We start from the raw sequence: 16702 nt of genomic DNA, 5'->3' as shown, positions 1-16702 counted from the left end.
GCATACCCAACAGATGGCCATCCAGCCTCTGTTTAAAGACTTCCAATGAAGGAGACTCCACTACCCTCCGAGGGAGTTTGCTCCACTGTCAACCAGCGCTTACTATCAGGAAGTTCCTCCAAATGTTTAGGAGGAATTTCTTTTCCTGCAGCTTGCATCCATTGTTCTGGGTCCTGTTGTCTAAATTATTTTAACTTGTTGTAAATTGTCTGGTTTTTTACTACATGTGAAAGGGATCTAGGAGTCCAAGTAGACCACAAGTTGAACATGTTTTTAAGTATCTTTTATGTTTTAAATTCTACATTATTTAATTGTATTTTAAGGGGGGGGGGGTTGAGGGTTCAGACTGTATATTTTAATATTGTAAGCCGCCTCGATTGCATTTTATAGAGAGGCGGGATATAAATAAATTTTATTATTATTATTATAGTGCAATGTGGCAGCTAGAAAGGCCAATGCAATTTTAGGCTGCATCAATAGAAGTATAGTGTCTAGATCAAGGGAAGTAATAGTGCCACTCTATTCTGCTCTGGTCAGGCCCCACCTGGAATATTGTGTCCAGTTCTGGGCATCACAATTTAAAAAGGATGTGGAGAAACTGGAGCATGTCCAAAGGAGGGCGACTAAAATGGTGAAGGGTCTGGAAACCATGTCCTATGAGGAACGACTTAGGGAGCTGGGGATGTTTAGCCTGGAAAAGAGAAGGTTAAGAGGTGATATGATAGCCCTGTTTAAATATTTGAAGGAAGGTCATATTGAGGAGAGTGCAAGCTTGTTTTCTGCTGCTCCAGAGACTAGGACCCGGAACAATGGATGCAAGCTCCAGGGAAAGAGATACCACCTCAACATTAGGAGGAACTTCCTGACAATAAGGGCTGTTTGACAGTGGAACACACTGCATTGGAGAGTGGTGGAGTCTCCTTCATTGGAGGTCTTTAAACAGAGGCTGGATGGCCATCTGTCGGGGATGCTTTGATTTGGATTTCCTGCATGGCAGTGGGTTGGACTGGATGGCACTTGTGGTCTCTTCCAACTCTATTATTCTATGATTGTATGATTCTATAATTCATAATGTACTTAATACATTTGAAACTTTTTAATTATTTTTATTTATTGTTTTAAAATTATATTCTTATAAACCGCCCTAAGATCTTCAGGTACAGGGCAGGATATAAATATTTTAATTAATAAATAAATAATATATGTACTTCTCTGTTCTTACAAAATTCCCTGTACTGTAACATCCAGTTCTAGTTGCAGATGGTGTTGGAAAACAGAAAAATATTTGCACTTGGGTTTGCTGTGAGTAGCTCTGCCACTGTGATGTGGCCTGTTAGATTTGATAGCATAGTTACTTGAGAATCAAGGAATTTAGATCTGTCCTGAACTGAATGTAGAGCTGGGATACAGGGAGTTGTGTCTCTATGCCATTGTTAATATCACAGGAAGACTGTGATGTTTCTACCAGGTGGTAAGTATGGGGAGGGGGTCGCTGTGGAAAGAAGGTGAACCATTCATTAGTGATGTGTGGAGCTCAGAGCACTGTTTGTACTTGACCCTCTGGGCTTTTGATACAGGCACAGACCAAGCTCAATGAATCGAGCCAGAAGTTGGATCTTTTGCGGCATTCGTTGGAACAGCGTCTGGCTGAATTGCCCCAAGACCACCCCAAGGGCTGTATCATCAAGGAGGAGCTCATTCTGGACTCTTCCCCTACCTTCAGTGTCCGCAATAATACTTCATACCAACACAACCAGTACAATACCCTTTCAAAGCCATCACCACTCACAGGTAGCTGTATTCTCCATGGACTGGGCCTGAATTAGTTTGGGCTCCTATTTGCCATAATATTTAGCATGCATTATTCTCTTTGTTTTCCCCCATCATTTTCTCTCAGTGAGCTACCTTATAAAATCATAGAATCATAGAGTTGGAAGACCACAAGGGCCATCCAGTCCAACCCCCTGCCATGCAGGAAATCCAAATCAAAGCATCCCCGACAGATGCTTTAAACAGACAGCCTCTGTTTAAAGACCTCCAATGAAGGAGACTCCACCACACTCCGAGGGAGTGTGTTCCACTGTCTAATAGCCCTTACTGTCAGGAAGTTCCTCCCAATGTTGAGGTGGAATCTCTTTTCCTGCAGCTTGCATTCATTCCACCGGATCCTGTTTTCTGGAGCAGCAGAAAACAAGCTTGCTCCCTCCTCAACATGACATCCCTTCAAATATTTAAACAGGGCTATCATATCACTTCTTAACTTTCCCTTCTCCAGGCTAAACATCCCCAGCTCCCTAAGTCATTCCTCATAGGAGATGGTTTCCAGACCCTTCACTGTTTTAGTCACCCTCCTTTGGACATGCTCGTTTCTCCACATCCTTTTTAAATTGTGATGCCCAGAACTGGACACAATATTCCAGGTGGGGCCTGACCAGAGCAGAATAGAGTGGCACTATTACTTCCCTTGATCTAGACACTGTACTTCTATTGATGCAGCCTAAAATCGCATTGGCTTTTTTAGCTGCCGCATCGCACTGTTGACTCATGTTCAACTTGTGGTCTACTTGGACTCCTAGATCCCTTTCACATGTTGTCTCCTTAAGCCAGGTGTCCCCCATCCTATATCTGTGCATTTCATTTTTCCACCCTAAGTGCAGTAGCTTACATTTCTCCATGCCGAAATTCATTTTGTTAGCTTTGGCCCAGCTTTCTAATCTATTAAAGTCATTCTGAAGTTTGATCCTGCCCTCAGAGGTATTAGCTACTCATCCAAGTCATTGATAAAGATGTTGAATAGTACTGGGCTTTCTAGTTCACCCCAAGCTCCCAGCTTCTTTTGGAGTGCCATGGGGTAAAGAGACAAGAGCATTTAGTTCCCAGCAAAAACTGCCTTGCATTCCAGTTTTGAATGCTTCAGAGCAGGGCTAATTACATCTTTCTTTTTCTATTTCTTTTTGGCAGGAACACTTGAAGTGCAGCTGTTGGGTTGCAGTGGTCTCTTGGAGTGTGTCCCCGGACGCACACGTGGCTCCACTGTGTCCCTTCCTTGCAACAGTTCTTTCATGAGTCGCAGTGGCCGAGGATTGTACAGCAGGACTGGTAGCGTGAGTGGCAGAACTACCATCAAATCTGAAGATATCAGCAGTGAGTAAACTTGTAGAGCAGTGGGGATGGCACTCAAGTGGGGAAGGAGAAACGAGACATTGGGAATCATTCCACTGCCACAATGGCTGTGTGCCTTCCTTCTTCTCACCCTGAGTTATAGCTGTTTTTTCTGTTATTTCTCAAACTTTACTGTTTATTGTTTTTCTTGCATTTCCAGATGAAGTAAGTGCTGTATTGAAGCTGGATAATGGAGTTGTAGGCCAGACAGCATGGAAGCCCAGTGGCCTACAGGCATGGAACCAGACTTTCACTGTAGACCTGGAGAGGGTATGTGCAAAGATTTTGCTTTCCATGATCATCCTGACTGAATTTAGGGTGGACAAAAACTCCTCCATTTTCATGCCTATTGGAAGACATAGGGAGGGGTGGTGGTATATATTCATTCCATTAGTTATTCATTCTCTCATCAAATATCACTCCAAAGTCAAGTATATTTGCTTCTTAGGGGTAGAAAGAAAAGATGTCATGTATTGATACAACTGAGGAATTTGTTAATATAGCAAGAGTCACCAACTTTGCCCTTTTTACTCATCAAGCAATATACTTCATAAGAATGGTCTTGGTGCCTTTCTGAAGTTTTTGAGTACTCTGGGCCCAAACAGACAGGCCAAAATAAAGCTGATTCAGGTCACTTTGGAGGTATGCTGTTTAAATGCTGCATGTGTCTTAAGAGTCTGGAAACCACGCCAAAGCCATGCTCCAGTCCTAAGGACTGGAGTGCAGCTTTGGTGCCGCTTCTGACCTCTTAAGATGCATGTGTCATTTAAACAGCATACCTCCAAAATGACCCGAAGCAGTTTTATTTTGGCCTGTCTGTTCAGGTCCTCTGTTACAGACACACAGACATAGACACACACACACACACATAGTGAAGAGTCCATTAACCCAATTCCAGTGGAGATTTTGATTGCGCTTTGACATATCAGTTATGGATGCAATGTGGAATCAGTCACTACTTGCTGTTGACATTTTTGATGAATCCTTTCCCCCTATATCAGGCAAGAGAGCTGGAGATTGGTGTATATTGGCGTGACTACCGAAGTCTCTGTGCCCTGAAATACCTTAAACTGGAGGATTTCCTTGACAACCAACGCCATGAAATCCACTTGGAGTTGGAGCCACAGGGTACCCTCTTGGCAGAGGTAACAAAAAGAGGATTTTAATCAAGTTAGTGGTGACTAGGATCAGGCGCCTGGAAATGTTATGTCCAGGGATTTGGTAGTCACATTTCATAGCTAAACAGGAACAGATACACAGGTAGGAGAGTGTAAACACAAAGTGTCTTATAGTAACAGTAAAATTACCTATATACATAGATATAAAATTGACACTTCCTTCCTTCAGACAAAGCAGGACTGAGAGACATTAACTTCCATGTATGGTACAAAGTATAGTCCAACAATAACAGGAGGGCCACAGGTTCTCTCCTTTTGTTCTACCACTTCAACTACAGTATCAAATATTTTACGCAGCTTCTAGAGAAGTCTTTTACACACTACCTAATAATATTGGGAAATTGGAGTAAGCTAAAAAGTACAGTTGGTTATAAAAACTACTTTGCAAGTGTCGTCAGTAATCCAACTCTCCTTGCCATTACTTTTTGCACCTCACGTTAACAGAGGTATATGGGAAGGAAAAGACATGTATTGTGATAAGAACAAAGTGATAATGCAGCTATGAATGGAAAGTCAGAAGAAGTTTTAGTACAGTATTTGCATTAATCCCTTTCCAGTAACAGCACTATAAAGTATTTCATTCCTGTCTCCCAATTGGTGCATAAAAATAATGCCTCTGATTATTTAGAATATTTTTGTAATAATAATAATATGTTCTGGTTTGAGTACTAGACTGAGAAAATGCAGTTTACCTATAACACAAACATTACTTCAGAGGTGGGGTGAGGGACCCTGACCACTACAGCTACGGTTGCTAGGTGAAAATTTACAGTGATCTGGAAAGACCTTATATTCCTGAATTGGTGTGTTTCATTTGAATGCTAAAATAGGAATTATTCATTATAGATAACTGACCAGAATATTTGATAATGTTAACATTGACCAGTTTCTGTCTTGGGAATCATTCTGCTTCCACAAAGAGTTTCTATTATGATAATTTTTGTTTGTTTATAGTTAACCTAGGCCTTGGTATGCTACTCAGGGAGACAGTTGAGAAAGTGAAGTCAAAATATCCCAGCTTCTGTTTTGTGTGTGTTTTTAAACTGGATGAAAAATCAACCTCTAACCTATTTATGACACTCTGGAAGCAGTACTGAAACAATTGGCTTGTGAGCACAGGGATTAGTGAGAGGGTTGCCTGCCGTGCTTTTAAGCTTGAGGAATGCAACACATTCCTATTATAGGATATTGTTTCTTCATATTGTTTTTATTATTGCATTTATTATGTTCATGTTTTGTTTTTCATTTTGTATATTAGGTCTGAATGTATAAAGAAGAATTTATTTCTAAGTCATGGTTGTAGTTGTTGTGTGCCCTTAAGTCATTTCCCACTTATGGAAACCCTAAGTCGAACCTATCACAGGGGTTTCTTGGCAAGATTTGCTTAGAGAGGGTTTGCCTTTGCCTTCCTCTGAGGGTAAGAGAGTGGGACTTGCCCAAGTTCATCCAGTGGGTTTCCATGGCCAAGCAGGGATTCGAACCCTGGTCTTCAAAGTTGTAGTCCAGCACTCAAACTGCTACAGCACTCTGGCTCTCCTAAGACAAGGTAGAAATGTCTAAATGAATTATTTCTGCTTACAGGATTCTCTTTAGTGCGGAAGAAGGGACAGAGAACCTGCAAACGTCCCTATCTTCAAAAAGGGGAAAAAAGGAGGATCCCAACAATTATTGCCTCATTAGTCTGACATCAATACCAGTAAAGATTCTAGAGCAGATCATTAAACAAAGAGTCAGTGCACATTTATAAAGGAATGCCACAATCACAAAAAGTCAACAGGGGTTTCAGAGAAACAAGTCATGTCAGTCTAATCCAGGGGTAGGCAACCTACGTCCCACGGGCCGGATGCGGCCCAGCAAGGCCTTGGGACTGGCCCCAGCCCAGTCCTGCCGCCGATTGCCGCCAGAGCCTTTGGCCTCTTGCATGAGGGTGTGGGGCATTTGGCCTATCAGGGCAAGGGGGGCAAGCGGCGGGCAGGGGGGAAAGCGGCGAGCAGGGGGGCAAGCGGTGAGCAAGGGGGGCAATTGTCTATAGAAGCCTCAGAAACATGCATTTTATTAACATTTTTTTAAAAAATCAGCAAATTTTTGTGTCCTCCATTTTTTAAAAGTGTCCTCCATTTGAAAATTTTCCCCTACATTTGTCCTGGTTTATTTATTTATTAAAATTTTAATTATTTGATTATTTATTTTTTTTTGCTTCGGCCCCCCAGTTGTCTGAGGGACAGCAACCCGGCCCCCGGCTCAAAAAGGCTGCCTACCCCTGGTCTAATCTGATCTCTTTTTTATTCAAATTACCACCTTGGTAGATGAAAGAAAAGCTGTAGACATAGCATACTGTATCTTCAGTAAGACCTTTGACAAAGTCCCCCATGACTTTCTTGCAAACAAGCTAGTAAAATGTGGGCTAGACAAGGCAACTGTTAAATAATCTTTCTCTGAAGATGCCAGCCACAGATGCTGGTGAAACATCAGAAAGAAACTCTGCTAGAACATGGCCACATAGCCTGAAAAACCCACAAAAAACTAAGTTTGTTTTGGCTGAACCCAAAGGGTGCTCAACAATGGCTCTTCTTCATCCTGGAGAGAAGTGACCAGTGGAGTGCCACAGGATTCTGTCCTGGGCCCAGTGCTATTCAACATGTTTATCAATTACTTGGATGAAAGAATAGGGGGCATGCTTATCAAATTTGCAGATGACACCAAATTAAGCAGAATAGCTAATACCACAGAGGACAGGATCAAAATTCAAAATGACCTTAATAGATTAGAAAACTGGGCCAAAGCTAACAAAATGAATTTCAGTACAGAGAAATGTAAGATACTGCACTTAGGGCAAAAAAAGAAAAGAAAAGAAATACATAGATAAAGGATGGAAGACACCTGGATTAACGAGACTATGTGTGAAAGGGATGTAGAAGTCCTAGTAGACCACAAGTTGAATATGAGATAAAAAGGCCAGTGCAGCAGATAAAAGGCCAATGCAATTCTAGACTGCATCAATAATAGTATAGTGTCTGGATCAAGGGAAGTAATGCTGCCACTCTATTCTGCGTTGGTCAGGCCCCACCTGGAATACTGTGTCCAGTACTGGGCATTACAGTTCAAAAAGGATGTTGGCAAGCTGGAGCGTGTCCAAAGGAGGGTGACTAAAATGGTGAAAGGTCTAGAAATCATGCCCTATGAGGAGTGACTTAGGGAGCTGGATATGATTAGCCTGGAGAAGAGAAAGTTAAGAAGTGGTATGATAGCCCTTTAACTATTTGAAGGGGTGTCATATTGAGGATGGAGCAAGCTTGTTTTCTGCTGCTCCAGAGAACAGGACCTGGAACAATGGCTGCAAGCTGCAGGAAGAGATTCCACCTCAACATTAGGAGGAACTTCCTGACATTATGAGCTGTTTGTCAGTGGAACATACTGCATTGGAGAGTGGTGGAATCTCCTTCTTTGGAGGTCTTTAGACAGAGGCTGGATGGCTATCTGTTGGGGGATGCTTTGACTGAGAATTCCTGCATGGCAGGGGGTTGGACTGGATGGCCCTTGTGGACTCTTCCATCTCTATGATTCTATGAACCTGTGTCCTTTCATATATTGTTGGCTGGATAGGGTTGATGGAGAGTCCAGAAATGTCTGGACGACACAGGTTCCCCACTCCTACTGTAATTGGGTCACCTTTTAGGAAGCCAGTGGAAGATCTCCATTCTCATAGCCCAAGAAACAAAGAATCCCTTTATACTGAATCTTAGGGCAGAAGCAGACATCCTCATTTTAGATAGAAAATTCTTCAGTCTCAGTCTACCATGGCTTCTTCAGTTTGTATGTGTCAACCTGTTTATTAACTCTGCCTCTGAGGTCTCTTTTGTTCTCCACTAGTGTTGTGGCAAGAGTTGTTGTCCATGGTGCAGTCTGCCATGGTTGAACTTATGTTGTTTTCACTTACTGTAGGTTACTTTTTTTAATCCTGTAATTGAGCGCATACCCAAGCTTCAGCGACAGAAGAAGATCTTTTCTAAGCAACAAGGTGAGAAATGGGACACACTCTGGAGAGTGGAATTACAGTCTCCACCAACTGTGTGATGGTAATCAGTCGAAGTATTTTTCCTTACTAGGGATTTTTTTTTCATTAACAGAAGTTGAAATTAATCAGCTTCCTCCACAACAAATGATTAGCCCTCAAACCGACCACTTAATAATGCCATTTATTCGTTTTCACATATTCATCTTTTCATAAAATTATATTGTCTTTTAAGTATGCATCGACATAAAGGGTCTACTTTCTTCTTTGTGTCCACATGAGTATAGCATATTTCAGGTATTCAAAGTACCTCAGTAATCCTAACCTTTCCATATCATCCCTGACCAGCATTGTCTGGAGCTGCTGGGAGTTGGGGTCCATAAAAATCTGAAGAGCTGCAGATTTCTTACCGCCGTGTGGAACTGGCCATAGTACGTTTATAGCTGAGATGAGATCTGAGCCAGCTTATTCTCTTGGCCATTAATGCTATACAAGCTCTCAGATAATTGCCTTCTGTTATGGGTGTTTATATTGTATGCTTGAATTTGGAACATGAGCTTATGGGGTGGGGGATAGGTATTAGTCTAGGAGCTTTCAGAATGGAAGATTTTCATGACTGTACTGCTAAAACATATTGGTGTAAACAGGTCTGAACTTGTCTTCACAACTGAAAGAGGGGTCTCATACATGCATGTTGCCACTTGTGACTTGTACATCTAATCCATTATTTACTGGCAAAACAACAGAATCTGTGGTTATGCAGTATGTCTGGATTGCAGGAAATACAGGATAGACAAAATAAAGCAGTTGTTTGTACAGAACATAGTTGACCTGTAGAATCTGCTGCCATCAGATGCTGTGATGTAGTGTAGATGGCTTTAAAATGATATTACAGTAAAATGTGGATCATAAAGATACTAGCCATATGGTTATTGTGATGCATTGAGGATCAGAGGTGACGTAGCTCCAAATTTGAGCAGCAGAACGCTATTGCAATATTTGAGGGCTTTCAAGAGCCATCTGATCAAGCCTTTGTGGAACTAGGGTGCTGGATTTGATAGCCCTCCAGTTTTTACAGCAGTACTTAACACTATTTAAACTGCCTTTTCCTCTCCTTCCCAGGCAAGGCTTTCCTGCGTGCCCGCCAAATGAACATTGATATAGCCACATGGGTGAGGCTCCTGCGGCGCATCATCCCCACTACCAGCAGCACAGGGACTTATAGCCCTTCAACACAGATGAACCCAACAGCTAGCTCAGAAAGTAGACACAGCCTCAACTCTGGGTAGGTATCCACTATACCTGCTTGGTAACCTGGCAGCTTGGCAAGCTATAAGAATCACATAATTTTTTGTGGGTTTTTTGGGCTATGTGGCCATGTTCTATAGAAGAGTTTCTTCCTGACGTTTCACCAGCATCTATGGCTGGCATCTTCAGAGAATGCTTGCTTGGGTATATTTCCTGGCAAGCATTCTCTGAAGATGCCAGCCACAGATGCTGGTGAAACGTCAGGAAGAAACTCTTCTAGATCATGGCCACATAGCCCCAAAAACCCACAAAAAACTATGGATGCTGGCCATGAAAGCCTTCGACTTCACATATAAGAATCACAGCTTCTATAGGAAGACAATCCAAGTAGCAAACTTTTTTTCCCTTTGTTGCTAGAGTCTAGATAGAAAAATAAATTTAAGTCTGGGAAATTCTGGCAAGATATTTGAGGGGATAGTTGCAGGCGTCTAATAGAAATGGTCTCCATTTTTACCATTGCCAGTCAGTTGAAACATGTGTGTCTCTATGCTTTTTATGGCAGCTAAGTATTATATAAGTTGCAGTTTCTCTGCTTTATAGTTCTTTCCTAACCTTGCAGTTTTTAGACAGTTCCCCTCCAGGGTCCCATTTGCAAAGCAACTATAGCTCTTTCCCTGAGCAAGCAGGAAAATGTCCACGACATTTTCCTGCAAGCTTAACTTTTACCTTAGCCAGCCAAAGAGCTGCCTGTGAGATGGAAATGTGCAGGCCTGTCTTGCGGACAAACACCTGGGTGCTGTTTTCTGCAGCTTCACACTAAGCTGCAGCACCCATGGTAATTTTTCGAGGTGATTCTGTAGACTAATGTTTCCCCATTTCCAGGGACATTGCCATCGAGAAGCTGAGCTTGGAAGGGGATAGAGTTGAACAGGTGGGCCAGGATGACAGTGAGCTGCCCGGGAAGGTCTTGTTGGTAAGTCTCTTGTATTCTTCTCTTCCTTTGATCAGGCTGTCCTGAAGCTGATCCTTGCCTACTGTGTCATAAACAATAGAATGTTGTCTTAAGGTCCTGTCTTCAAGGTCTGTTTGGTTTTTTTTATGTCTGTTTCTTTAGGGCACACAAACTGGAGAGGAAATCCCGTTTGAACTGGAGCTGGGCCTAGGATGTGAGGACAGAGGATCTGAGGGTACTTTTCGCAGGTAAGAGAGAAACATCACAGACACACACACACACACACACACACACTTTCATTCTTTGTTTTATTGCTGTGTCTTTTACATCAGTCACATTTTCTTGCTATAATCTGGGCCTGCCACTTCAGCAGGGCTCACTTGGCACGGCCTCTTTTCCTTCATCAGATGACACCCCAGGCCTTGGGGTTATTTTCTAAGGAGTCTTCCTGAACCTGAAATATAGAACAGTCACATTTCCAAACTGACTGTCTGGTCTTTTAGAGGCTTTTGTAGAAATCAGTCTATACTGCAGCAAATACACAGCCAACACTAATCTATTTCATAGGATCCATGTCCCTTCATGCTTTCCCTCCAGGAATTGCTTCATTACACATGCAAAATAAATCACTGCTTGAAAACAATAGCTTTTTGGAACATAGACATGAAAATGATACCAGTGCTGAATGGACATTGCTTTTGATATCACTGATGACAAATCACTTGACACCCCCCCCAAAGTGTACTTGGACAAACTATGAAGAAATTCCTTGTTGATAAGGGTTTCTCAACAACAGCACATTTTCTCTGCTTGTGTTACATGTACTATACCCTCACTTGCTGGTGGGATTGTGTTGGGCAAATGATAATGGGTATTCACTAGTGGTTGGTTGAATTTATATTTTGCCTTTCTCCTGGGATGGGACCCAAGGCAGCAGTTACATCCTCTGCACCCACCACAAGCAAATACTTTTATCTGTGCAATTTCCTGCAATTTCAGCATCTTTAAAATATAATAGCTTTTCAGCTAGTTTCAATATTTGTCTGAAAAAGATGTATTAGAAGCCTGTTCTCCTGCTGGATTAGATACACATACAGTTGAACAAGGGACAAAGGGAGAATTCATTATGATAATGATGATCATAATCTATTATCTTTGCTTGATGATTCTAACTTCTCAGTACTTTGGGGAGGGGGAGAAGATGGTATCGCTGACTTGTTCTTTCATCTTGCAACAGCCACCTGAGAAAAGCACCTCTCACTATGGATGATTTCCGTTTTGTAGCTGTGCTGGGTCGTGGCCACTTTGGCAAAGTGAGTATTGCTGGACCATGTGAGATAGAAAGATAGGAAGAGGAAGATGTGCTTCCTTGATGGATGATAGATGACTGGAAGTTCTGAAGGAGAGGGGATGCATCCCCCCTCCTTCAGAACTTCCAGTCATCTATCATCCATCAAGGAAGCACATCTTCCTCTTCCTATCTTGATCAACTTGAAGCCTAACCTCTAGCCTGTATTGCTATTTTCCTTTTGGCTGTTATCTCTCATGACTGATTTTGTCTTGGTGGTAGTAGGCACTATGTCTAATAATTATTCTTGTCTTGGTGGTGTTCATATTTGGGTGTAGGTACTGCTGTCTGAGTTACACAGAACAGGGGATCTATTTGCTATTAAAGCCTTGAAGAAGGGAGACATCACTGCGAGAGATGAGGTAGAGAGGTGAGTCTGTCCTAGCAGCAGATAAAATCATAGTGCTACTATGGTCGGGTTGGTGGGGAGGGAATGGCATAGTAGCACCTGTTTTTTAATTCTGATTCCCCATTTGCACTAATTTGGTATAAGGTCTCAATCGTATAGTGCTCTTTTCATAGTGTTGTGTCAGAAAGAATGAGGTGCTCAGATATATGTCCTGTCTGCAAGAGAGAGAGAGAGAGAGAGAGAGAGAGAGAGAGAGAGAGAGAAATGATATTTGTACAAAAGGGTGGAATAATTAGTTTACTATTCCTAAGTAGCAAGGTGCTTCTGGGGCTTCAGAACACTACATGGCAGAAGAAAGTGATTCCAGACAGTTAATTGCAATGGTTCTGAAGGTGTAGCCACCTCTTACTGTTCACCTTACTTCCAACTTTCCATATGGTTTCATCTGCTCAGCCTTGTAAAAATAAATGCTGGATTCACCCTATACTTAGATCAACCCACCACCACCCTTCACTTTTAGGCCTCCAAAGGTACCAAGCCTCACCCCATATAAGTGTACAAGGGTGGAAATGCATATGTAGTGAATTAGAAATTGGTGATTGGATGCACACACTTGTACCAGGGTGTGGTTTGTGGGAGTGTGGATGAAGGAAATTGTCTGGCATGATAGATTTCTATCTTCACGTAATTTCAGTGAAATGACTTTACATGCATACATATTGGTGCAGCCTAGAGTAACAATGTGTACACAGGTAATAGTGATAGTTAATGGACTGTGATAGCTAACATGATGGAGTACCAGTTAGAATGTCATTGTCACCTACTCTAACATAGCCTTTCCTTCCCTTTTACTAGCCTGATGTGTGAAAAGCGGATCTTTGAAATTGTGACCCAAGCACAGCATCCTTTCCTAGTGAACCTTTTTGCCTGTTTCCAGACACCACAGCATGTCTGTTTTGTCATGGAGTACACAGCAGGTGGAGACCTCATGATGCACATCCACACAGATGTATTCACAGAGCCACGTGCCATGTAAGTTCTGGGTTAGAGAGAGGGAGGCACATCCTGGAAAACAAAATGGGGTTAGAGGCTAACCTAAAAGCATCCTGTCTGGTGCCATTCTAGATGTCACTTCTGTTCCAGTATAGCAATACCAAATCTTGGCTTCCCACCCTATTCATTTCCCTTGTTGTGTCATATTCCCCTCTCAAACTCCTGGAGCTTTCACACTTCAGTCATTCCTTACTCCCAGAGTAGGACACAGCATTATTTAGTTAGTGTTGCAATGATTTTTCCCCTCTGTTGCCCTCTGCAGATTTTATGCTGCTTGTGTTGTCCTGGGGCTACAATTCCTTCATGACCACAAAATTGTATACAGGTAAGTAACACCACATAGGCCATCCTCCCAGTAACTCTTCCTTATTCTATAGTGTTTTTGACATCCTTACATGTCAACATTTTGCACCTCACAAGTTCCCCTGCGCTTTTTATAGTAGTAGTAGTTTTGCAGCATGAGTGATGTTCTCTTGTATGCAGAACTGTTTTGATAATAATGTTGCCTCATATCCTGCCACCACAATAGCTCAGAACAGAGTGTCTCATTTCTGTGTTTGAGTGCTCTTTCAGTAACTCCATAGGCCACTTTTGTGGCAGTAGCTAATGGTTTCTATAGACTGTAGTCATTCTCTCTTCCTACCTTTCTCTTCTCCTGCAGGGACCTGAAGCTAGATAATTTACTGCTGGATACAGATGGATATGTGAAGATTGCAGATTTTGGCCTTTGCAAGGAAGGTGATTGTTTGCCCCACCAGGCACAGGATCCTTTCAATCAAAATGCAGGCATTATACAGCCAGCTTTCAGAAGTGATATCAGATGAACACACTGCCCTGATCTGCAGTTGTCCCAAGAAAACCAGTTTGGAGGTGGGGAAGAGCAGGACGGAGTATCTATTGTGCCAAGACCTCATGTCCAACTCATTGTTGTATGAAGGCTCAAAACAGTGCAGCACTATTAAACTTCACAATTATCATGATGGAGAATGTGCTTTTGTCCCTTAGTGTACCAACTCTCCCCACAATCCCTAATTTTTAGGCAGTTATTCTCCCATATACTTTGTACAAGACTGTTGGTGAGGTCATATTTTCATAACAGCTTTCTTCTGCTCTGCCAGGAATGGGCTATGCTGATCGCACAAGCACATTCTGTGGCACACCAGAGTTTCTGGCTCCTGAGGTGCTGACTGATACATCATACACAAGAGCTGTTGACTGGTGGGGCTTGGGTGTACTTATCTACGAGATGCTTGTTGGGGAGGTGAGTCTCATTTACAGCACTATGGAAAACAATCAGTGAGTGAGTTAAACAATTAGATATTTGGTAGTGAACCCCAGATTTTATTGTATGCACATACTATTTAGAATCTGCTAAATTTAGACATCTTGTTGTGTGCCTTCAAGTCATTTCTGACTTACAGTGACCCTAAGGCAAACCTATCACAGGGTGTTCTTGGCAAGATTTGTTCAGAGATAGTTTGCCCTGACCTTCCTCTGGGGCTGAGAAAGTGTGACTTATCCAAGGTCAAAGTGGATTTCCATGGCTGAGCAAGGATTGGCCTTGGATGGAGAGAAGAACTGATAGTATCTGCTGGGTTGAATCCCCTTCCTCAGTGCCACCCCCTTTTCATCGTGTGCCATATCCTATTTAAATTGTGAGTCTGAAGGCAGGGAACTGTCATATTTGTAAGCTGCTCTGAAAACTTTTATGGCTAAAAAATGGGGTATAAATACTCTAAATAAATGAATAGTCCAATGCTCAAACCACTACGTCATGCTGGCACCTGGCTGACATCTTAGGGGATATTAATTAGGATCTTGGTTCCCCTTCAAGGTCCTAAGTGGGAATGAGGTACTTGTTGAAGTGAGTAGGATTAATTTGAAGCAAGCTTGATATTGGAGGCTATGTGAAGCACCAATGGTATTGGGGGTAGGAGCTTGCACAGATGGAAATGTGGATGGGATTCTTTCCAAACATGACTGTGGAGTTTATCACATAGTCAAATTGACCATGCTGAGAGTGGGCTGAGCGTGTTAGGAAATTTTTGAAAATTTGCTAAGATCGGGTGTTATCGCACACCTCAGTGCTCAGATCGGAGGCATCACATCCCAGTCTTAGCCATCCCGACACCAATCCATCTTTCTCCCATCCTTCACAATGAACAGTTAACTCTCGTTCCTTGCAGAGGATGGAAGAAGGACAGATCAGGATTGAGATGGCTAAGACTGGGATGCAATGCTGATTTGGCTGTGTGATAATCTCCTAAACTGATTTCCTGGCTGAATTTTTTTTAAAGCCTCCTCAACTTATCCTGCTTCAATTGCTTTGCAGTCCCCATTCCCTGGAGATGATGAAGAGGAAGTATTTGACAGCATTGTCAATGATGAGGTGCGCTATCCTCGCTTCCTTTCCACAGAGGCCATTGGCATCATGCGCCGGGTGAGTCTGAGTGCTTGTTGGCTGAATGGGGGCTTGCTGGAGCTAAAGAGGAAGAGAGAATTCCCACTAAGGGAGTATGAGGTGAGGATAACAGATATGGAGGAAGGGGAATTGGGACCTTGAGCACAGTGACACCTCATTTTGTGACAACTCTTTTGCCTTACTTCAGGCACGTGTAGTATCAGGAAGGACAGAACACAAGAGCCCACAAATGACATAACTCTCCCTTGACCACCCATCCCTGAGCTTGGGAGATGAGGCAGTGGTTGGCAATTACCAGTAGTTAAGTGTGGGTTTACTTGGCCAATGTGATAGCCCAGATTACTGATTGTTTTCCATTCAGCTGTTGCGGCGGAACCCAGAACGGCGGCTGGGCTCCAGTGAGCGTGATGCAGAGGATGTGAAGAAGCAGCCGTTCTTCAGGGTTAGTATGAATCTCTCTCTCCTTCTCCTATATTCTTTCTTCAGGATATACTGAGAGAGACGGGGGGGGGGGGGGGGAGACGCCTTCCTGTGAGGTGTGTGTGTGTGTGTTTGTAAATAGAAAGTTGCCACTTTGGGGGTTGCTTTTCATTAGGCCAGTAATGTTCCCTGTCCTAACACAACCATGATAGAATTTCTGTGATGACCACAGTTATCAAACAGTTCTGCAGCAAAAACAAGAAATCAACATGTAGCACCTTTAAAGGCATGCATTTATTTTGCATAACACTGTAAGGCATTATTTCATTATGTGAACCACTCCGAATACAACCTACATAAAAATGAATTGTTAGCCAGCAGTATTCCAGTCTACCCAAACCTTCTCCTTGCTCTCTGTGCCAACATTACCCCCAATGGTGTGTGTGTGTGTGTGAGAGAGAGAGAGAGAGAGAGAGAGTTGCAAGTTATGCAGATTCTCAAAGAAGACACCTTGCTCTGAGTCCTCTATTGCTGCCCTAACTGCAGTGTCCACTACAT

General features: G+C 42.6%; 1 protein-coding gene across 3 annotated transcripts in view; it reads left to right on the top strand.

The window, feature by feature from the left end:
* The window catches only part of PKN1 (protein kinase N1), a 95620-nt gene that overhangs the window by 73295 nt on the left and 5623 nt on the right, over positions 1-16702 (top strand). For all 3 annotated transcript variants that reach the window (XM_089533074.1, XM_089533091.1, XM_089533082.1), the window contains 16 exons: positions 1578-1791; positions 2962-3144; positions 3323-3432; positions 4164-4307; positions 8283-8358; positions 9475-9637; positions 10483-10573; positions 10715-10800; positions 11790-11865; positions 12179-12270; positions 13105-13281; positions 13565-13627; positions 13964-14040; positions 14421-14563; positions 15635-15742; positions 16086-16166. In XM_089533074.1, the coding sequence (XP_089389200.1) occupies positions 1578-1791; positions 2962-3144; positions 3323-3432; positions 4164-4307; positions 8283-8358; positions 9475-9637; positions 10483-10573; positions 10715-10800; positions 11790-11865; positions 12179-12270; positions 13105-13281; positions 13565-13627; positions 13964-14040; positions 14421-14563; positions 15635-15742; positions 16086-16166 (1884 nt within the window). The remainder of the gene's footprint in view (positions 1-1577; positions 1792-2961; positions 3145-3322; positions 3433-4163; positions 4308-8282; positions 8359-9474; positions 9638-10482; positions 10574-10714; positions 10801-11789; positions 11866-12178; positions 12271-13104; positions 13282-13564; positions 13628-13963; positions 14041-14420; positions 14564-15634; positions 15743-16085; positions 16167-16702) is intronic.

The sequence above is a fragment of the Sceloporus occidentalis genome, unplaced genomic scaffold (genome assembly GCF_023333645.1).
Source record: "Sceloporus occidentalis isolate IW3139 unplaced genomic scaffold, rSceOcc1.0.p SCAF_1, whole genome shotgun sequence".
Lineage (NCBI taxonomy): Eukaryota > Metazoa > Chordata > Lepidosauria > Squamata > Phrynosomatidae > Sceloporus > Sceloporus occidentalis.
The sequence above is the reverse complement of the archived record's forward strand: the minus strand, read 5'-3'. Positions and strand labels throughout refer to the sequence as shown.